The 23,209-nt window shown below is 43.3% G+C and overlaps 1 protein-coding gene and 1 long non-coding RNA gene across 10 annotated transcripts in view; one reads left to right on the forward strand and one right to left on the reverse strand.

The window, feature by feature from the left end:
* Nucleotides 1-21,243, forward strand: part of LIMS1 (LIM zinc finger domain containing 1) — a 74,078-nt gene extending 52,835 nt beyond the window's left edge. For 4 of the 9 annotated variants that reach the window (XR_013837863.1, XR_013837864.1, XR_013837865.1 and 1 more), the window contains exons 2-11: nt 2,525-2,684; nt 7,131-7,197; nt 10,390-10,510; nt 11,972-12,121; nt 13,573-13,723; nt 14,497-14,589; nt 16,176-16,224; nt 17,179-17,254; nt 17,768-17,968; nt 19,493-21,243. Coding sequence is in view for 3 of the 9 variants with exons in the window: in XM_079972859.1 (XP_079828985.1) it covers nt 2,525-2,684; nt 7,131-7,197; nt 10,390-10,510; nt 11,972-12,121; nt 13,573-13,723; nt 14,497-14,589; nt 16,176-16,224; nt 17,179-17,254; nt 19,493-19,607 (982 nt within the window). In the remaining 6 variants the exon portion in view is untranslated. Of the gene's footprint in view, nt 1-2,524; nt 2,685-7,130; nt 7,198-10,389; nt 10,511-11,971; nt 12,217-12,647; nt 13,329-13,572; nt 13,724-14,496; nt 14,590-16,175; nt 16,225-17,178; nt 17,255-17,767; nt 17,969-19,492 lie in introns of those variants that run through there. The other 5 variants (XM_079972859.1, XM_079972858.1, XM_079972857.1 and 2 more) reach the window with 3 other exon arrangements.
* LOC307214409 lies at nt 107-1,389 on the reverse strand. The gene is made up of 2 exons (XR_013838051.1): nt 372-1,389; nt 107-276 (listed from the first exon to the last, which is right to left on the reverse strand). It is a non-coding gene; the product is annotated as an uncharacterized lncRNA (long non-coding RNA).
* Nucleotides 21,244-23,209: the final 1,966 nt, after the last annotated feature.

Below are 23,209 nucleotides of genomic sequence, written 5' to 3' on the forward strand. Positions count from 1 at the left end.
GTACCTAAGTATAAAAGGCAACACCTCCGTTTCACATATTGACATGAAATGCTTGTTTGCCATGCAGAAGGCATTTAAAAATTACTTTTCTTAAGTTCCATCAATATAAGCTTGGAGACATTTTTCATTTTATTAGCTGATATCTCAGCTGGAATTCTGATGTAGGCAACCACACATCCATATTTGCCCAGACATAAGTCCCAAAGATTTCAATTGGGTTTACTTTCAAGTAACTGTACATAGGCTTGCATCCCAACAGCATTATCCTGTACATAGCTATTCAAAAAAAAAGTAATGTTTAATTCAGTAGGACTTCCAAGTGTGTAGCTTTAAACTGCAATCTTGAACACATGTAACATAGTGGGACTTACTTGAGTAAAAATAGATAGGATTGCTCTTTTGAGTGCTGTCGTTTGCACACCAATATAGCGTTCAGAGCTTGATTCTAAGACTTTTCTGTTGCAACAAGTGACTTGGTTGCAGGGTGCATCTGGGTGGTTGTTGGCACATTTCTTTGGATTTGCAGTAGTGGGGGGTGGAAGAGACCTGGCTCCTTTCTGTGTAGTATCATGGCAGTAATCCCTTACTTCGCTTGTAAGATACTTTTCATGGGTTTGCAGCTGCTCAGAAGAGTGTAGCCTGAGGGGAGTGGATGTCCGTGTCCCATTGCAGAATGTTGTCTGTGGCTGTGTTCTTCTTGCAAGCAGAACCGTTACTTTGGACTGCGGCCCATGTGAACAGAACAAGATTAAGGAGAAAGGTCACTTGAACGGTCCTGTCTTGTATGCTTCGTATGACTGGGTGGAAACAGATGAGGCAGAGGATTCTGCCTCTTCATTCTGAACTGCTAAGAGATACTCATGCAATTGTCTCCTGGGGGGACCGGAGTTATATTGGGTGCTATTTTGGGAGCTACTCACCACAGTCCAAAGCAAATGAGGAGCTGCTTCATGCGAGACACTGAAATTGAATCTGACAACACGTACTCTAACCCATGAAAGCTTGTGCTCAAATCAATGTGCCAGGCTTCAAAGTGACATAGGATTGCTGTTGCAATGGACTGATGTGGCTTTCCCTCTCTAAATTGCCTAGAATTAAAGGAGACTTTGGGCTACTTCAAATTTGACACTCCTCTTACCGTTTTTTGGCTGATTCATATACAGTGGTACCTCGGGTTGAGTACTTAATTCATTCTGGAAGTCTGTTCTTAACCTGAAACTGTAATTAACCTGAGGTACCACTTTAGCTAATGGGGCCTCCTGCTGCCGCCGCACCGCAGCCGCGCGATTTCTGTTCTCATCCTGAAGTAAAGTTCTTAACCCGAGGTACTTTTTCTGGGTTAGCGGAGTCTGTAACCTGAAGTGTCTGTAACCTGAAGCGTCTGTAACCCGACATACCACTGTACTCTGCAGAAGTCTGGGTCCTACATATGTGTGTTTCAGGCTCGTGCATGCACTTCTACACCCCCACCCACCCACAAAATGTACAAAAGTTGTAGGTGTCCAGGTTATAAATGCAGCCCTGTTTTCACCCCAGAAGAGATCAGCTGCTCTCTTGCCAGGTATACTGTGATGTTCCATAAGAGGAAAAAGGGGCATGGCCCCCAGCATTCTGTTGCATCCTCCTGCCTGCAGAGTCTTACGTGTTGTGGGGTGATGTGAACCAGGCCAGCGTCTCACACGTCACATTGAAATAAATGCATCTGGGATGGGGAACCCATGGCCTTCCCAATGTTGTTGCTCCAGCTCCCATCAGCCTCAGCCACCATGACCCATGGAGTTGGGAGTCCAGCAGTATCTGGAAGGCTCCACAAAGATGGAGGATGCCCAATAGCAGAGTGGACAGAGGTGCTTTGGGTGGTCCCACCTGAGAGTGTGGGGGGCAGAGACATTTGCCTGGACCCTGAGGCGAGAGTAGCATCCTCGCCGGCTTCCCCTCTGCCTCCCCCAAGCTAGTCATAAAGGGAAACTGGGAAGTTGGGTCACCAGCAATAAACCACACAACCCCCAAGAGTCTCTTTAGAGAAGGGGAAGCTTCCCTTCAGACAGAGTCCCTTACTGGAAGCAAAGTATCTCTTCACCTGCTTGGAAGGTGGCAGATCTTATCCGCTGTTGCCACTGCTATTCCTTTCACTTTTCCTCTTCCACCTCATCCCAGAAACTTCCCACAATAGGAAACAGGCTTGATTGACAGGGGTGATATTTCCTGCCTCTGTTTCTCAATCTAACCCACCTCACAGGGTTGTTGTGAGGATAAAATGAAAGTGAGGGGCAAGCGTGTACACCGCTATGAGCTCCTTGGAGGAAAGATGGGATATAAATTAAATAAATAACAACATTCCGGAAGTGGGAGCTGCATTTGCCACTGGTCCCTGAACAGGAGAGCCAGGAAGGCAGTAAATTAAGTAGAAAAAGTTGTGTATTTTCCTCCTGAATCGGAACAGCTGCCTAATGAAAAAGAAGCACTGTCGGCAAAGCTTCCTTATTTGTCTGATTAACCCCTTTGCTCTTTGTTATCCTTACAGCAACATGGCCAACGCTCTGGCCAATGCCATGTGTGAGCGCTGCCGGGGAGGTTTCGCACCTGCGGAGAAGATTGTGAACAGCAATGGCGAGCTGTATCACGAACAGTGTTTCGTGTGTGCCCAGTGCTTCCAGCAGTTCCCCGAAGGGCTTTTTTATGAGGTTGGTTCCCTGTGGTATTTTCACTTTTCTGTTAACTATTCCCAAACCTGTACTGCGCCAGGTTGTGTATGTTGGTCAAGGACTTGCCACAGAAATTGCTTCCTTTCCTGTGGTGTCGTTTGGGAGGCAGTTAACGCAGGGTCATTTTTCTTTACGACTGATTCCAGGCCACTGCAGTGCTTGACTTGGGATCAACTTCTCTCCTTTAACCTGTTTTTTAAGTGCCAGGACCTACCTCCAGCACATTTGAAATGAAAATGCAGAAGATAGCATATTTTGAGCACCCGCAGAGTTCAGCATAACTACAGACTCCACAGTAGTGTGGGGGACCTTTGGCCCTAGCCGTCGGCCACGCTTGCTGAGGCTGATGGGAGCTGTAGTTCCTCAACATCTGGAGGGCCACAGCTGCCCTACAGCATAACCACAAGCTGATCCAATACAGCAGTTATTAGGAAACAAAGCTTTTCAATCAGCCCTAACATACATGTTTAAACATTAAGCACCAGGCAACAGAATTCAACTTTAAAAAGCAGCAGTGTGTCGGGTAAATAAAGATGTCCATCTGTGGAGTGATGACTTACCTATCTATGGTTTTAACTTTCTGTTTTATTTATGAACGAGAGTTTTGCCCTATGCTTTCTCCAGAGAGCTAAATGTTGCCTCTCTGTTTAACCTTGTTAGCAACCCTTTGAGTTCAATTAGACCGAGAGATTGTGACTGACTCGGTGAGGGTTCGTGGCTGAGTAGGCACCAGAACTCATGGTCTACAAGGCCCATGTTTGGCAATCTTATCTGCTTGGGCTTAGAACTCAGTCACCTGTAGCTTCCAGCTGTTTGCCATAGCGTGCTGCAACACAGAGAGTTAGCAACACTCGTAAGAGCTTGCTAAAATTAGGAGTGCCAGTGCCAAGATGTCCAGAGGAGTAATGAAACCAAATACGTATTTGCTAGATGTAAATGAGGAAGTCCACGGAAATGTTGGCACATGTTTAAGAGATGCCTGTCATCACGATTAGATTTAAGGCAGGGAGCTGACCACACTGGTCAAATATAGTTTGTGATGGGCTTTACTACCAGAGGTACTGCATAGTTAAATGATCAGAAAACTTTAGCCTGCAAGAGAACAGTGAGGTGATGATGGGTGAAGTTAGCAATCTGGAAGGCGTATGCAGGACAGTAGATATTTTTAATAAGGGGGCACACTTTTTAAAGAAGTGTATCAACTTTGCATGCATCTGTTCTCTATGAAGTCATTGCTTTAGTGGTGCATTCACAAAGTACCTGCTTTGCACATAACTCTGTTCGGGCACCTCTCAGGTGGGTGCCATTGCCAATATAGGAGAACAAGGAGAGTTCTAGCACCTCTTTTTCTAGAAAAATAGCACAGATCACAACTTTCCTTAAAGCAGTGTTCTGGCACCCTCCAGAGGTTGTTGGTTTTCTAACTCCCATCAGCCCCAGTCAGCACAGTTGGGAATGATGGGAGTTGTAGTTCATGAGCATCTATAGGGCACCATATTGGCTACCTCCATTGTGGGTTCAATCCTTGGGGATTTTATAGCTCATTTTTCTAAGGCTGAGGCAATGATTTTGAATCTGGGTTTGGTTGAATGGCATCTTTCTTTTGACTTAGTCCTCCTCAGCCCTTAAGTATCATTACTATCTTATGTTGATAACCCAACACATTATAATTTCAAAGGCTGCTTTTTTCACTGTGAAAAACTCCTTGTCCAATTATTGGTCCATCTAGCTTAGTACTGTCTACACAGAGGCAGCGGCTCTCCAAGGAGACCCCGTGATTTAACCTGGAAGTTTCTACATTCAAACCAGGTGCTCTGTTACATTTTCGATGAATGCCATTATCTGTCGTTTTGTACTATTTTGATCTCCTTTCTCATCCATGAGACTGAAGAACCAAGAGAGCTTGCTTTATGCCAGAACCCATATTTATTTTGTGTTCGACTTTAGCAAACCAAGATTTCAATCCTAAACACTCTTACCAGGAAGTAAATTCTGCTAAAATCCATTGGACTTGCTTCTGAGCAAATCTTGGTAGGGTGTAATTATTTGCTGCTTCTGTGAATACTGTCAGTGTATTTGTTTTATCTGTTGGAATAAAAGTCCCCAATATGCCCCTAAGGAATCGTTCAACACATTCAGCTGGGGAGGGTGGGAATTTCCAAAAAGTTAGCAAAATGCATAGAGATTAGCAACTAGCTTATGGGCCACTTGAGACAAAATTCCCCCCGGAAGCCTTTAATACTAGGAACTTAGGCATACGTCACCGTCAAACAAACTTCACTTCAAAGTATGGATTTGTTACAGGTCTTTGAAGCTTTCACCGATAGATCAAGAGGAAGATGAAAGTAGACTTGGCCAGAAAATCAGGCATAATGAGCCAGAAAAACTAGAATGTAATTACAAAAGTTATTGAGAATAACTGGGCTCTATTTGCCATTGAGCAGCTGGATGAACTTGTTCAGTATATGCCTTGCGTCACACAGTGCCATGGACCTGCAGGGCCCAGCATAATGTTTAGACCCCAATTGGAGGAACTCCTGTGATCCCAGACTAGATTAATAGTATATGGCAGGCATGGAGAATTTCAGCCTGTGGGCCAAATTAAGCAAACCAGGGGTCCCTGTTCATTTGGGCAATCCACACTCACTTGCCTTACACTTGGTGTTATGGTATTGGTTAGCTGAAGACACCTTTGGGCCTCATGGAGTTTGCATATGGAGCTATGTGAGTCCATTGATCAGCTGATTGCCATTGCAAACAAAAGGAGGTCACCTGACCTTTAAAGCCCTAAACGGCTTCGGTCCAGTATACCTGAAGGAGCATCTCCACCCCCATCGTTCTGCCCAGACGCTGAGGTCCAGCGCAGAGGGCCTTCTGGCGGTTCCCTCACTGTGAGAAGCAAAGCTACAGGGAACCAGGCAGAGGGTCTTCTCGGTAGTGGTGCCCGCCCTGTGGAACGCCCTCCCATCAGATGTCAAAGAAATAAACAACTACCTGGCATTTAGAAGATATCTGAAGGTTGCTAGATGGGTGGGGTACAAATTTATTATTATTATTATTATTATTATTAGTTGTTGTTGTTGTTGTTGTTGTTGTTGTTGTTGTGACACCAGGGGGTTGGCTGCGACCACCTGGCAAACTTTGCCCGCACACACTTCTGCATCCCCTAAAATATTTTTACCATCTCCTTTCATAATCCTGCCACCTTTGCAGGTCCACCTGGGTCTACAGTACTAAGTTGTTCAGTGCTTTAACCTTCTCTTTTTCTGGGAGCAGGATCCAGATCCACCCGGGGTCCTGATCTGGCTGTGGTTTTGTCACAGAGAGAAACCTGAAATATTTAAATTTCTGTAATAAACGTTGCAGTCTGCCTCATGGGTGCCTGCCCCCCCCCACGCACATACCGTATTTTTCGCCCTATAGGACGCACCGGCCCATAGGACACACCTAATTTTTTTGGGGGGGGGAAATAAAGGGGGGGAAATTATTCCCCCCCCCCAGCCACGGGGGAAGCCCGAGCTTTTAAAAACGCACCTACCGTAGTTTTTAGAGGAGAAAAGGATATCTTCCCAAAGCGCGGGGCGCTCTGCTTCGGAGCGCCCCGCGCTCCAGGGGGCAGGCTGCTATCCGCAGCGTAGGGAGCCCTGCGGGAACTCCCGCGGGCTCCCCAGGCTTGCTGATAGCTTCCTGAAGCCTGGAGAGCGAGAGGGGTCCGTGCGCACCGACCCCTCTCGCTCTCCAAGCTTCAGTGAAAGCCTGCATTTGCCCCATAGGACGCACACAGATTTCCCCTTCATTTTTGGAGGGGAAAAAGTGCGTCCTATAGGGCGAAAAATACGGTACTTGGAAATTAATCTGATTGACATAATAAGTACATTGTTGCATATGTTGAAGTGGGGGTTGCAGTCTCTGGAATAATGATTTGTATGTCCATTTATAGAGATGGTGGGTATGAATATTCCTGTCTTTCCAGACGTGTTTCCTGCAATACAGTAGAGTGCGGTTTCAGGAAATGTAGAGGACAGAAAGGATCTAATGAGCCAGCAGAAAATGCTTCCTGTTCTGAATACCAGCACAGGTGTTTATTATTTTGATCCAGTAAGGCAAATGTGACTACGAGCTGATTCCGTGCCCAGTTTTTTTTAGCATCCTGTCAGAATCCAGCCATCTAACATAAACTCCACCGCAGCCTGCCAGATTTCTTGTGCAAATCATTCCCTGTGGCATAATAATATACAAGCAGAACTTGTTAAACAATCCGATGGATTAGCAGAGCTTCAGTTCCTTTCTGCCATAAAATCAGGCTGGATCCTGATTGAAAGAACCCGGAAATTGTACGGCCATTTATATGTATGAAACATGAAGTGGTGAAGTGCTATACTTTTCCGTATTCCTCTAAATTCCTCTATGTCTTACTTTTTCTAGTTTGAAGGAAGGAAATATTGCGAACATGACTTTCAGATGCTTTTTGCTCCTTGCTGCCATCAGTGTGGTAAGTTCTAGAAAATATATATATCTATAAATTTTTGGGAATATTTTATAATGATAATGTGGACATCCAAATGTGGGAGGAGAGGCACATATGCTGTTTAAAGAAAACAAAGCAGGTCTGGAACACAAGGAAGATTTTGTTATGTATCTGCCACAATGATGACTGTCTACGCCAGATGGTATTCACCTGAACATCAGCCTGCTTTGGGCATTTGTTTGTTTCTCCCCGCAATTAACACAGAGAAGGAAGCATGGGCAAAAGCGCTTGTTCTCCACCATCTTCCATGAGTCGGGAGGTGAAAGTTTGTAGTGGAAAGACTGCTCTACTCCTGTAGGGCTCAGTGTCTGATTTAGAAGCTACCACGTACCTCAGTGGTAGTGTGTTTGTTTTGAGTGCAGAAGGTCCCAGAGTCAATCCCTAGCACAGGCATCCCCAACCTTCGGCCCTCCAGATGTTTTGGACTACAATTCCCACCATCCCCAACCACTGGTCCTGTTAGCTAGGGATCATGGGAGTTGTAGGCCCAAACACCTGGAGGGCCGCAGGTTGGGGATGCCTGCCCTAGCATCTCAAGTAGGGTTGACTCAAATCCTAGAGAGACACAGACAGTGAGTGCAAATAATCCTGAGCTAGATAGACTAATGGTCTGACTTAAGGCAGATTCCTGTTATGTGTATAAATAAAATTTTGATGATATGCAAAGGAGCAGAGTAGCTCACAGCTAGGAAGCTAAATAACTCTTCTAGGTGATTGATAGCTTCTTTGTAAAGACTATACAGTCGTACCTTGGATCTCGAACACCTTGGCTCCCAAACAAATCGACTCCCGAATGATCGAAACCAAGAAGTGAGTGTTCCGGTTTTTGAACATTCTTTTGGAAGCTGAACATCCCACGGGGCTTACAAGGCTTCCGAAGCCGCGCTTTGGTTTCAAAACATTTTGGAAGTTGAATGGACTTTGGAACAGATTCTGTTAGACTTCAAAGGTACAACTGCACAGCCTTCATATTCAAAAGAACTTCACTTTCATAAACATATAACTGAGAAGAATATATTTACAGTCTCATGCTTATTCAAACATGGGTATGTTCTCACTTGAATTGTAGATTGAAGTCTCTTTACTTAGACTTATAAACAAAACTCTTGAGAATTGCACCAGAGTTTTACCTCACTCAGGCCTTACAGTTTCTTATGAAGGGTTTGGGGTTGTTATTTTTACTTTCGCTTTCAGCAGTATTCTCTTTGCTCCTTTCAGAGAGTTTCTGCACAGGTTTCTCCCTATTAACATTTAGGGATCTTCCTCTGTCTGTTTCACTTCAGACAGATCACACTGACACAACACTGTCCTCAGCAGTATCCTGAAAAACCTCTCTCAGCAGCCATTCTCCTTACACAGAGAAAGATAAGCAGCAGAAAGCAGTTAAAAGCAACAGTTACTGGAATAACAGTCACAACAGAAATGGAATGCCTCTCTTGCGTGACTCACAATCAGCCAATCACAAGAGAGCTACTGTCGGGGGGGGGGGACACACCCATGTTGGGGGTTAAATTACACAGTAATTTAACATAAGTAAACATTCCCATTTCAGGAAATTGCATCGTTATCCTTAACACTTCCTTAGTTCCCAAACACTTTTCAAATCTACAGCCTATTGAATACTAAAAAAAAAAAAAAAAAAAAATGCTTTTAACTGTGGTATTTTTTGTGGCATCTGTGCCTGAGAGCCTCCCTACTATTCCACAGATAATTAAGGCCCACCTCCATGGCAGGCTAAACTGGGTCTCTAGATTGTGGCATGTACCGAATCCCACTTAAGCCTCCCTAAGTTTGTTTCACTTAAAAGCAAAGTGAGGGTTATTAAATAGGAATTTCAACCTTCAAAAGTAACCAGACTAAAATATCTTGTTTCCCCCACTTGCTGTGCCCTTTGGCAAGAGACTCAGGTCAAATAACTTAATTAGAATGAGATAATATTCTGTTTATCAGGCACAGGAATGCTATTTCTGGATCTAACTGGGAGATTCCTGAAGTAACCTATCTTAAAAAAAAAAGAAAAAAGGTCAGCAGAAAAAAACCGAGAGTTGTCTCAGTAATGCTGTAGACAGAATTGAGTAGGATTTTTCCAGGAGTGTCAGAGCTCTGCCTTAATGTGAGGGGTGGAATTAGATAGGAAGCAGGACTTTAGATCTTGCTTTCCATACTGCACCGAGGCAGCTGCATGTTCCAAGTGGATCTTGGTTCTTGCCCATTTTGGAAGGAGAAAGTGTTCCATACACTCACAGGTCTCCGTCTTCCACACCCAATAAAGCCCCCTAGATTATGGCAATTGTGTTTAGGTGCCTAGAAGGAGGAATCTCCAGGTCAATTCACCCCTAAGGAGAAACCTGATATGAATTGCCTGCAGGCAGCAGTGAAATCTGCAAAGGTAAAAGGAAGTTTTGTGTCAGAGCTGGAAAAGGAGAGGTGACTCCCAAACTGAGGGAAATTGCAGCATCTTAAAAATATATGAGAACTATAGTTCTAAGATACTTTATTTATTTTTATTATTATTTTGTTATCCATTACAATCCCGTCCTTTCTGCACATGTCCATTATCATCTTGTTGTCAGCCCTCTTAATGGCTTTATTGGTATCCTGTTTTTGAGTGGAAGGAGCATTAAATTATTGGAAGCCCAAATTACAAGACACTGTATTTAGACACAGTTTTCCACAGTACTTCGATTTCCAGATTAAGAGCTTCTTTAGCAGTCATTGACTAATCTCCAGTGTTAGCCACATTTGGAAAAGACACATTGAAATTAATGAGCTGAAGTCTACTTACTTACTGACAGACACTCATTGTATTTCTGTGTTTCATTTTTGCTTTGTATTGTATTATTTCAGGAACTCAGCTTGACCAAAATTTCATTGGGTAACATAAATTTCACTGGGTAAAATTATCTGAATTTGCTCGTTGAGGTTGAAACATGGTAGAAGACAGGGATTTAAAAATATTGTTGCTATTTTGCTTTGTTTACTTCCGGGAGGACACAGATATTTTGGGAGGAATTCAGCAAAGCGCTAAGCAGATCCTGGTGGAACGATCTGCCCTCTCATTAGTTATATCACACACCATATTATTATCTTCAGCACCTTAGCATTTAAAATTAAATCTCTCTTTTTTTAACATCCTGGTATGTTGTTGACTTGCAGGGGAGTTCATTATTGGTCGTGTTATTAAAGCTATGAACAACAGCTGGCACCCAGAATGTTTCTGCTGTGATATCTGCCAACAGGTATTGGCAGACATTGGGTTTGTGAAGAATGCTGGCAGGTATTGTTCAACTTCTTTTGTCTTGACTCTTGACACTGAGCATTGTAAATTGAATGCAAGGTCATAACAATTTCAGGATTTTGTCCTATCAAAAATAACGCAGTAGCTTCTAAAATGGTGGCCAACCTTTGGCATTCTGGAAGCATAGCATTAAACATATTTCAAAACTAACCAAGACAGCAGTTGCAAACGGGTTTCATAAAATCATGGCTGTTGTAGTTGCATTCAACTTTCTGGAGATGAAAAATGCTAGACTCCCCACTGGCCCTACCACCTTTCGTTGAGGAAGTGGCTGTCAATGAGTGACATTTGTATACTGGAAGTACAGGGCTGGAACCAAAGAACGGTGCATGGAAGGATAATTGCCACTGTTGCTCTGCAAATTTTTGCAGTGCTATAAGTAAGTCTTCTGTGTGTGCAAGAGGTTGCGCAAGCAGAACATCGTCCTTGGATTTAGTTTTGCTTTTCTTAAGCAATAGTTTTGCATGAGATATGAAACAACTCTTGGGTAAGAAGATAACTTTGGCATGTGGAAGAGCAGAACCCAGCTTGTATGCTGCCTCCATTCTAAAGGTTCTACAACCAGCAGCCCTAAGGAGATGCTCACATAATATCCAAGAGCTACAATATACTTTTATGGGATGCAGGTGGCGCTGTGGGTTAAACCAGACTGCCTAGGGCTTGCCAATCAGAAGCTCACCTGTTCGAATCCCTGTGACAGGGTGAGCTCCCGTTGCTCAGTCCCTGCTCCTGCCAGCCTAGCAGTTTGAAATCACAAGTGCAAGTAGATAAATAGGTACTGCTCTGGCAGGAAGGTAAACGGTGTTTCCGTGCGCTGCTCTAGTTCACCAGAAGCAGCTTAGTCATGCTGGCCACATGACCCGGAAGCTGTATGCCGGCTCCCTCGGCCAATAAAGTGAGATGAGCGCTGCAACCCCAGAGTCATCCACGACTGGACCTAGTGGTCAGGGGTCCCTTTACCTTACAATATACTTTTAATATATTTAATCTGATCATGATATTAGAAGGCCCTAACTCACTGTGGGCTATAAGCCTTATTGACCTTCTGCTCTTTAATGGCATTCTGAAACAATTTTCATAGGCTATAATACTGGGTCAGAGCCTACATCATTGTTCTGCACCAAAATATAGTTTTAGAGCAGTTTTTTATTGGCAAAAATTTATGCTTGCACGTGTTATATTTGAGAAATTTAAAGGCAGAGAATTACTTTCTGTAGGAAGACCAGTAAAATAACTGTTTTATGTTAAGGCTTTGTGTGTGTGTGTGTGTGTGTGTGTGTGTGTGTGTGTGTGTGTTTTGTTATGGATTATTGCTAGTTTCTTTTCTACAAAGCTGAAGCAAAAGCCCTTGTTACATTTTTGTGGGTTAAAAACAAAACAAAATCCAGTTCTAGGAACCTGGTTCCTTTTCATTGCTGTCTCTCCTTTGCTCTCTCTTAGACACCTTTGCCGTCCTTGCCACAATCGGGAGAAAGCCAGGGGAATGGGCAAATACATTTGCCAAAAGTGCCATGCTATCATCGAAGAACAACCCCTCATCTTCAAGAATGACCCTTACCACCCCGATCACTTCAACTGTGCCAATTGCGGGTAAGAGGAACTGGGTGTTTTTGTTTTTTAAATCTTTAGAATGGAAACTTTAGTATCAAAGTGGTTGATAATTAAGCATGAATGCAAATACAGTGGTGCCCCGCAAGACGAATGCCTCACAAGACGGAAAACCCGCTAGACGAAAGGGTTTTCCGTTTTGGAGGCGCTTCGCAAAACGAATTTCCTATGGGCTTGCTTCGCAAGACGAAAATGTCTTGCGAGTTCCTGCGGGGGTTTTTTCCTCCCCCCCCTTTTTCTAAGCCGCTTATCAGCTGATCCACTAAGCCGCTTAGCCGCTTAACAGCTGATCCGCTAAGCCGCTTATCAGCTGATCCACTAAGCCGCTTAACAGCTGATCTGCTAAGCCGCTAAACCGCTTATCAGCTGATCCGCTAAGCCGTTTATCAGCTAAGCCGCTAATAGCGCTAAGCCGCTAATGGGCTTGCTTCACAAGACGAAAAAACCGCAAGACGAAGAGACTCGCGGAACGGATTCTTTTTGTCTTGCGAGGCACCACTGTACACAGTCTTACCACACATTTACCAGTGAATAAGATATTTATAAACCTCCTGCAGCCTGGTTCCAAATAATTTCCATTGTGTTCAGTTGGGGTGAGTGTGTGTAGGACCCATTCTGCACATCCTTTTGCAAAAGTAAGTCCCAGGTTATATGTATGCATATCATCACTTTACTTTCCTCAGCAAGGCCTTTTTATCTGGGAAGAACTTGGTCTAGCTGAGGCTCCGGCTAGTATAAACTATTCAGGTTTCTACACTCAACTTGTAAAATAGCCTATTGAGATGAGAGGAATTTAGCTGAGGCACGGCGCAGTTTATAGGCCCTCTAAGCAGGATGTTACTTTTACTTTTGAGAAGGGTTGTATTCATTTTGCCCCAGATGTATTTTACCTCAGCAGGAGTTCCGTGAAATCACTTTGAACAGCCTGCCTTCTGTTGAGTGGACCATCTACTGATTTTCACTGGTGCTCCTACAGACCGAAAGCATTATTCGCCATCCATTTTTGGCGATTCTCATTTTGTGCAACAGGAATCCCCACTTGAAATGGATGCCGTGGTGTTTAAATCTGAAAAATGGTTTGTTTTCCCAAGGATCATTTCATATGGCAGCTTTCATGTCGTTGTATTTGGTTTTCAGCTACTGGCTCAACAGTTCCCAAATATTTGGCTGTGGGTATTCATTCCAGTTCGTAACCAAATTATTATTATTATTATTATTATTATTATTATTATTATTATCATCATCATCATCATCATCATCAATCACCATCACCATTATCATTATCATCATCATCATCATTATTAATAATAATAATAATAATAATAATAATAATAATATCATGTTTTCTTTTGCCACCATATCCACCAGTTGAAATGCATGCCTGTATTTTCCTTCGCTGTGTCTTCACATTTCTTTTGGTACCTCCTGAACAGAAAGGAACTTACTGCTGACGCCCGAGAACTGAAGGGGGAGCTGTACTGCTTGCCTTGCCATGACAAAATGGGCGTCCCCATCTGTGGAGCATGCAGGAGGCCAATTGAAGGACGAGTGGTGAATGCTATGGGCAAACAGTGGCATGTGGAGGTGAGCCATGGGTGCAACAACCTAGATAATAATACGTCAGAGAAAGGAATCCTCAAAATAGGGAATTCTGTGTAATTTCATAGGTTGTGGTAGTTTACTTTTAAAAACATGCTTTAAGGAGCACAAAAGAGAACAACAACAAAAAAGATGTACAAAGGAAAATACCAAAATAACTCTCCTCTAATCATTTTAAGATGGGACGCAGGTGGCGCTGTGGGTTAAACCACAGAGCCTAGGGCTTGCTGATCAGAAGGTTGGCGGTTTGAATCCCCACAACGGGGTGAGCTCCCGTTGCTCGGTCCCTGCTCCTGCCAACCTAGCAGTTCAAAACCACGTCAAAAGGGCGTTTCCATGCGCGGCTCTGGTTCACCAGAAGCAGCTTAGTCATGCTGCCCACATGACCCAGAAGCTGTACGCTGGCTCCCTCGGCCAGTAAAGCGAGATGAGCGCTGCAACCCCAGAGTTGTCCGCGACTGGACCTAATGGTCAGGGGTCCCTTTACCTTTTTTATCATTTTAAGAGCAAAACTTAAGGTTCTATCCAGAGTTCTGCTTGTGCAAAGGGACTCTCCTTCCTTTCATTTCCTCACAAGCCCTCAGAATTAGCTGCAATGTTCTGGAGCAAACACTTAACTTGTTCCAGTACAGTGAGTTAAGAAGCAAAAATTAAATTATTTGCTCAGTTTCACATAGGGATGAATGCAGATGAATTATCACTACATAAAACTGAAGGTAGTAACCCATACTTCTTCCCGACCCCCCCCCCCCTTGCAGCATTTTGTTTGTGCGAAGTGTGAGAAGCCATTCCTAGGCCACCGTCACTATGAGAGGAAGGGGCTGGCGTACTGTGAGACCCATTACAACCAGGTATGGCTGCGTCTTGCATTTTGTACATTTGGCCAGAGACTTTTAGTATGTTAACTCTGAAACTTCGCTTCGTCTACATTTGTTGTCTCGTAGCAAGTGCTGGTATGTGTCAAACCATGTAGATTTACATTCAATTGATATACAGCATTTTATGAGGTAAAAAAAAAAAAAATTGAACAACAATTTGCTTGTAAAGCTTCTAATTCCATGATAGCCTACCTTTAATAGGCAAACTTTTAGAATGGAATATCCTCCCCTTTGTCTTATTGGTTCTTCACTTCAAAAACACATTTGGAGAACTGGTTTAAATTTGAAGCTGGAAAACTATATTGCAGATTTGCAATATTTTGCAGTGCGGCAATCCAGTCTGTGAATTCAAATACATGTGTGTGTGTGTTTATTTCAGCTTTCGTTACACATAGAAATCATTTTTTTTCTGGTTAATTACCATGTTAGAAGAATCATATAAAATATGGACTAAAATATTCAGAATATAGTCATTTCTTTATTTCAGCTTGTTTAAAACTTTCCCATCTGAGGTTTGTGTGTGTGTGTTTATCGTGTTCATAGGTCCTATTGATCCTTTCACATTTCCAGTGATCTCTAATAAATTATTACTGAGTCGTTGAAGTTTAAAGACTCCTTTCCCTATTAATAGCTTTTTGTGTGTGCCAAAAGGTTTTTAACAGCTGTTTTTAACAGCTGCCATCGTACAGATGTAGAGTACTGCATGAGAACCTGTTGTGAAATCCTAGACTGTGCATTGTGTTCACTTTAAACTGGGCACTGTTTAAGAGTGCACCGCCAAGTGGTCACTTGGGGTTATAGCTCAGACCACACACTGCAGGCAGAAGGTGCCAGGTCCAACCTTTGGCGTCTCCAAATCAGGCTGGGAAAGACGTCTGTCTTGTTGGAGAGCCAATGGCAGTCAGTATAGCAGACAGCACTGAGCTAGAGGTCTGACTTAGTGTAAAACAGCTTCTTGTATTCCTAGCTCAGCTGGTAAAGCAGGAGACTCTTGATCTCAAGGTCATGGGTTCAAGCCCCAAGGTGGTCAAAAGATCATGCATTGCAGGGGGGTTTGACCAGATGACCCTTGTGGTTGCTTCCAACTCTATTTCTATATCTGAATGTGTTGGCTCCAGTTCCTGGCCCCCTTCTTCCCCAGCTCCCCTGGGGGTTGAGGGATCCTGCTGAATGGGGCGGGCCATGACAGAAGGGCCCAAGAGGAGCCCTGAATATCTGGGGGAAATGTGGATTTCACCTTCACCTCCTGTACCACGGCCCACTTCACTCATCAGGGTCCCTCAAATTTTTTTGGGGGGGAGGGGTTTGCAAGGGGGAGGAGGAAAGTCAGCTTCCACAAATACCATTAAATGCATATTTCTCTCAATCCAAACTAGTGTGTGTAGCTTCTTTTTTAAACAAATCAAGTCATAATTACTTAAGAGAGTTCCCGTCCCCTACTTAATCTGTTCTGCTAATGAGAAAGCATATGTTTTTAATATGTCCCAACTGCTGATTTTCGTTTTCTAAAGTTTTATGAATACTTGCATGACTATGGAATATTTTCCCCATTTCCGCAGCTCTTTGGTGATGTTTGCTTCCACTGTAATCGTGTGATTGAAGGAGATGGTGAGTCTCTGCGCAGATGCGCTTATGTCTTCTTTTCAGGGGATTTTTAAAATAATAAAAAATAAAAAATAACCCACTTAATACAAGTGATTTAAGAAAGGAGAAGCACACTGAAGGATAACAGTTGAAGTTGAGTTCAAAATAAAATACTCAAAATGCACATGAAATGAAACTGTTTAGGCATTGATAGTGGGTTTCCAAGTCAGCTTATAGTAAAAAAGCAGCAATCACAAAATATAGTGAGGCAAATGAAAGTGGACTTGATCTGAAAGTTCATTCATTCATTCATTTATTTTTAAATTTCTTATACTGCCCTTCATCCAAAGCTCATGGGTGGTTTACAATTTAGCAACACAAAAATACATACTATATTAAACAAACAAAAACACAGTTTGTGGTTTAGACCACAGAGCCACCCGCATCCCTATTGTGTAAATAATATGCAGTTTCAAACAACGTAATAGTCTCTTAAACATTGCTGTGGAATATATATATAGGGACACGGGTGGCTCTGACCACTGTGCCTCTTGGGCTTGCCGGTCGGAAGGTCGGCAATTCAAATCTGCGTGACGGGGTGAGCTCCCGTTGCTCTGTCCCAGCTCCTGCCAACCTAGCAGTTCAAAAGCAAGCCAGTGCAAGGAGTTACATAGGTACCGCTGTGGCGGGAAGGTAAATGCTGTTTCCGTGCACTCTGGTTTCCATCACAGTGTCCCGTTGTACCAGAAGCGGTTTAATCATACTGGCCACATGACCCAGAAAACTGTGGACAAACACTGACTCCCTTGGCCTGAAAGTGAGACGAGTGCCACAACCCCATAGTCGCCTTTGAGTGGACTTAACCGTCCAGGGGTCCTTTACCTTTTTTACCTTACCTGCCATGGAATTCCAATAAATATCATCTACTCTGTCACTGGTAAACAGACGGCTAATCCTGTCATTTCTCCTCTTTCTCAGTTGTGTCGGCATTGAACAAGGCATGGTGCGTGAACTGCTTCGCGTGCTCTACTTGCAACACTAAGTTAACACTCAAGTAAGTTTATCAGATGTTCATGATAATACATGAAGCGGTGATGTGGCCACGTTTGTACATGATGTCAAACCATGGTTGGTTTAGCCACAGCGTGGCTTGTTTCTGCAGGTTAACACACCCTGGATAACCATTGTTAGTTTGCTGCCGGCGATGTTGCTGAACTCCCATCATCCCTGAACATTGGCTATGTTAGCTGGGCCTGATGGGAACTGGAGAACAAGGTTCCTTCATTGTAGCACACATGTAGTGTGCTTTTTGTCTTTTGTGAGTTGCCCTTAGAGACTTCAGCTATGTGTGGAAATGGGGAAGCCCTTGATGGTTTCTCACACCTGCTCTGATGAAGCCATTAACGAAGCAGCCTCTGCCAAGTGACAGGGACATATTTTCCTATTAGTACATTTACTACTTTAACTCTGTTTCTCTTTCCTGCTGAATTCTCCTTGGTTTTGCTTCACCTGTATCTTGATTCTATCCTGTTCTCTCCTCCATTCCTTCTTTTCCCCACCCGTCAAGGGACAAGTTTGTTGAAATCGATCTCAAACCTGTCTGCAAACACTGTTACGAGAGAATGCCGGAAGAATTTAAGAGGAGGCTCGCCAAACGGGAGCGAGAAGCAAAGGATAAAGACAAACACAAAAAGAAAAAGCCTGTCTGCCTGTAAACATGCTTTGTTCCTACCTCCCAGCAGCTGCGCTCCTTCCTTTCTTCCTTTCGGTCAGTTTTAGGGAGTTCTCTTCTTTTTAGCTTTCAGGGGCAAGAAACCTTTTGCTTCCTCCTTGCCTTCTGGGCAGTTTTCCAAAGGGCGCATATCAGTGGTAGGCGGCCCGAGAGGCAAAAGTAGGTGGGATTATGAATGTCTACTTTATTTTTATACAGCAGGCGTGGTCCTCCGATGAGCACCACACAAAAGGGCAACTTCGTTCTGAGTAACTGGATTAATTTACATGCAAGTCCTTTGTCCCCAAAACACATATGGAGCTCTCTAGGTGACATACTCTTCTAGCTCTGATGTTTGCTTTGTATTTGCGTCTATTAGAACATAGCTATTGAGGCTGAGGTGAGAGGCAACTTGAACATATCTATCCCAAGGCATTTGAAAATATTTATCCCCAGGAAATTCCCTGGGAACAAAGATAGTGGGTGGTAGTCAACAAAGTTTTTTACTTAGAGTAGACCTCTGGAAAGTAATGGACCTAACTCAGGACTTGCCGATCAGAAGGTCGGCAGTTCAAATCCCCACGATGGGGTGAGCTCCTGTTGCCCAGTCCCAGCTCCTGCCAACCTAGCAGCTCGAAAGCACATCAAAGTGCAAGTAGATAAATAGGTACCGCTCCGGCGGGAGGGTAAACGGTGTTTCCGTGGGCTGCTCTGGTTCGCCAGAAGCAGCTTAGTCATGCTGGCCACATGACCCGGAAGCTGTACGCCAGCTCCCTCGGCCAATAAAGCAAGATGAGCGCCGCAACCCCAGAGTTGGCCACGACTGGACCTAATGGTCAGGGGTCCCTTTACCACCCTGTGCACCCACAGAGCAAAGTTTTGCCATCCCTTTCATAGGATACTGTTAGACCAGGGAACTTCTTGCAGAAGCACCTCCACAATGTGTACACCAAGACTGGAAAAGAGTCTTCTGTCATTGTGACCAGCTCTGAACCTGATAAGAAATAATGGCAATCTTTGGATTCAAGATTTCCCCAACATTTTAAATGGATTCATAATAATGATTTTATTTTTTTAAGAAAACAACCACGGTTCATCCTTAAGAGTGACTTTAGGTGTGCATTTTGGGGGGTCAGAGCCATAGCCTTTACAAGCAACATAACATGTCTTTTTTAAAAAATAATAATAATCACTTTTTAAAGACACTATCTGTATGAATGCTGCAAGCACTATTCTGTGCTGCACAGCATATTAATGATAGTTTTTGCCTTGCCTGTATTTCTTTCTTTATTGGGGGGGAGCATGACACCCAGAAGCATAAACTAATAAAGATATGTGTAAAACCGCCCTAAGACACCCACTTTCCCCTCAGATGTGGGAATTTAAATTATGATTCCTTAGAGGACTAGTACAAATCCTTGTCTTTATAAAATTGTAAAAAAAAAAAGTAACCTACACTCAGTTTGGGGTGGTGGTAATTTATATATAAAATTAGTTTCCAGCAAAACCTATGAAAAGATTATTTGCATTAAGACTTTGTTCTTTCCCCACTACCCCTCCCTTTTTTTTGGTTCATTTTAGAAACAAGTTTGTGGAATTTGATATGAAGCCTGTCTGCAAGAAGTGCTATGAGAAGTTCCCACTGGAGCTCAAGAAGCGACTGAAGAAATTGGCTGAGACGTTGGGAAGAAAGTGAGGTCCTCCTCTCCAGATCTCATCTTGCTGTGCAAAGTTTAGGAAGTGCTATTACAGACTTATTTTTGTTGAGTCTATGAAACCCAAGTGCAAAAAAAAAGGAGAGTATTCCTCTGCATGACTAGCTTCATATTAAAATGTTTGCCTCTCTACCTTGACAGTATACCTCTAAAAACTCTTTACATGTTATGTAACCTCATATCCAACCATTTAAATTCTGAATTTTACACGTATATAAATTTGTAGATATATACATTGTATATTTGCTTAGTAAGGGGCAACTGAAAAAGGTCCCAGTTGGTGCTGAATAGCCTAATTTAACATATCTAGCAGATACCCTCACCAAATAGACCAAACCTCATTTTACACTAAACTCCAGCATAGTATGTTTTGCCATGCAAGCGAAGCACATGGTTCAAGCAAATACCCTGAGGCTGCAATTCTATACAGACTTACCCAGGAGTATGTACCATCGAATTCCGTGGGACTTCTGAGTAGACATATGTAGGATTGCACAGCTAAACCCAACAAGAGTGTTTGGCTGGCTTGTGGCAGTAGAACTGAATTGCTTCCGACACATAGACATTCTACCATAGACATTCTATGTAGACATTCTACATAGACATTCTACCAATGTTCTTGTGGCATAAGTGAGGGATTAGAGGATTCTAGCTGATGAAGTACCTTTTCCTTTGCTGCGAGCCCTGATATACATTAAAAATTCTGAGTCTAATGCACATACTTCATGTTTTTGAGGCAAGGAGTTATTGTTGCTTGAAGTCTGTTTGCGAACTAATGAGAAATGACATTCACATCTGCTGTTGCCCTGAGGAAAGCTTTAAAAAACAAAACGAACTAGCATTCTCAGCCTTAGAAGTCCATATTCTGCCGGGAAGCCTTGTTGATCATGCCTGCTAACTTACCAGAAAGAACTCTAAATATCCAAGACTGCAGTCTTAGATCCACCCATCTGGAAGTAAGCCCTAGTGAACTGCTTGGGTCTTACTTTTGAGTAGACGCATCTAGAATTGCATTGTAAATTACAGAGATTCCATTCTTCACAGCTCCTTAGATGTGAACCATAACAAAGCCTATACAACAAATGCTTTGTTCGAAGATTAACAATGTTTGTAATTAATTGGTGTGAGCAGAGTCTTGGCTGTAGTTCTCAAAGAACTACAGAAAGACAACTCTGGGATGCGTCATTTGAAAACTGCAGCTCAGAGCTGGAAACATAATAGTTCCATATCGCGAGAAATATGTCTACGCAGAGCTACTTGGATTTTGTGGAAACCTATGTAACAGAAATATTCCTCTGTGCTTTTGTATTTCATTTCCTTGTTGTGCCTTATTCTGCCATACTTAAGCAATATTAGTCAAAATATGTACCCTTTGTATACTGTTATTTTGTATTTTTATGCAGAAAATATATGCCCAGTATTTGAAAAGGTTAAGCATTTTTAAGATTTGTTTTTTTCTAATGATGGAAGATGCTTGAGTTTTTCAAAAACACATTTTCCAACTCAGCTTAGTTATTTTAAAATAGTATCTGAAATAGAAATCTGAAAGCATCCCGGTTCCAACTGAATGCTTGTTGTGCCACTAGGTCAATAAAATACACTGTTAACTACTTACAATTTCTAGCCTCTATGCTATGCTGTGCCTCTGGCACACCTCCCTGCATCCCATGGTGTCCATTAGCCCCAACAGCATAAACAGCTGCAACTGCACACCTGCCAGAGCCCAGGTATCCTTACCAGCACTGGTTAGCAGGAGCAAAGCCTATATAAAGAAGAGGAAGGTCAAGTTCACAGCTCCTGAGGATTGCAGCCTTCTTAGGACAAAGGTTTGAGATCCCCATAGGGAGAAAAGGACTCCATCCGTGTGGGGCAGCCTGTGAGCATTTTGGTGCCACAGTCCCAAGGATACTGGAGTATGTCTGCTATTTTTCTACTTTTTTGTTTGTAGGTTAACTTCTTCCCTCCTTGGAAACTGTTCCATGGGCATGGGCTCTGAGACAACACTCCCACCCCCGTTTCCTGAGTTCCTGCCTGTTAGAAAAATCATATTTAGTAGAGAAAATTACATTGTCAATAAACTAGGTCACGCATTCTGTGGAATTAACAGGTTTGGTGGAACCCTGGTTTTGACCCATTTACGAAAAAGACACCTTTTAAAATAACTTTATCATATTCTCTTATCTCACACCCCATTTTTATTGGTAACAGATGTGACCAGGTCTTTTTGTCACCTTGTAGCTCAGCCTGCAAATGGACCCTAGAACTTCACCCTTCTATACATTCCCGCAACTCTTCCTTGAATAAGGAGAACTGACTTCCCTCAAATCCACCTTTGCCTTCCAGTAACTTAGTCACATTTCTTATCAGCATACTTTCAAAAACAACCAAAGTATGTTACTGTTTCACTATTTGCTGTGTTGCCTGGTTATGTTCTTCTCCGATTAGGACTGTGTTTGTTATCCTTATCGTCGGTCCAGCTGCCAAGGTCTCACACCAGCTGCCCCTTTACTTCAGTGAAAGATGAAATCTGCTTGCACAAAGCTGGACCTTTTCATTGCTGCCATCTATTTGATTATATCACGGTTGTTCTAGTTGCTGAATTCAGTGGTTCCTTAGTCCCCTGTTATTCATTCAAATACTTTTTTTAAAAAAACACTTCCATATGAAATACCACAAGGCAGCGTGCAACCTAAAAACAGTGTTACAGCAAAAACAACAGAAATGTCAAACACATCACTAAAAGCTGGTTGGCAAAGAATCTCGGGTTTGAAAGGGAATAATAACAGTTTTTAGAAGACATCTAAAAACCAGCAGGGGTGACGCCTGCTGAACCGCTATTGGCAAGCAGCGCCTGCCACACTAAAAGCTCAGTCCCTGGTAATGGCCAACTGAACCCCGGGGGCATGTGGAAGCACTAAAGGGCCTCATCAGAAGGTATCGGTGATTGTGGCAGAGCATACGGAATAAGGCAGTCCATAAGTTACTTTGGCTCCAGATTTTTGGCTCTCTGAATTTACACAAGAACCATGAACCTGGCTGGATAGCAAATTGGTAACAAATGCCGCTCTCCCAGCAGCAGAGTAACATGGTACTAAGAGCTTGCTCCTGTGAACAGCCTGGCTGCTACATTACGCTCTAGCTGCACCTTCTGGACCAGATGCAAGGAACGCCCCACATAAAACGTGTTACAGTCATCGGGTCTTGAGGTTGCCAGTGTGCTCAGGCTCTCCTGACCCAGGAATGTTCGCAGCTGGTTTACCAGCTAAAGCTGATAGAAGGCGCTCCTAGCCAGAGAGGTCACTTGGGCCTCTTAGCGACAAAGATGGATGGAGTACCCCCAAGCTGTGAAGCTCTTTCTTCAGAGGGAATGCGATCCTGTCGAGAACAGGCAGCAGACGCTGGAATCGCCCACCCACAAGGCCTCCATCTTTCTAGGATTCAAGGTCAGCTGGTTGGCTTGCACCTGGTCCAGTAGCCTAGGGCTTGGACAGCCACTCCTGACTCTCATGTTGTAGAGATATGGAAGAGAACATCACAAGCAATCTCATGACACTTTGTAGTGGAACTCCTCATGAGGGGTGAG

This window comes from Podarcis cretensis (genome assembly GCF_951804945.1).
Source record: "Podarcis cretensis genome assembly, chromosome: 4".
Lineage (NCBI taxonomy): Eukaryota > Metazoa > Chordata > Lepidosauria > Squamata > Lacertidae > Podarcis > Podarcis cretensis.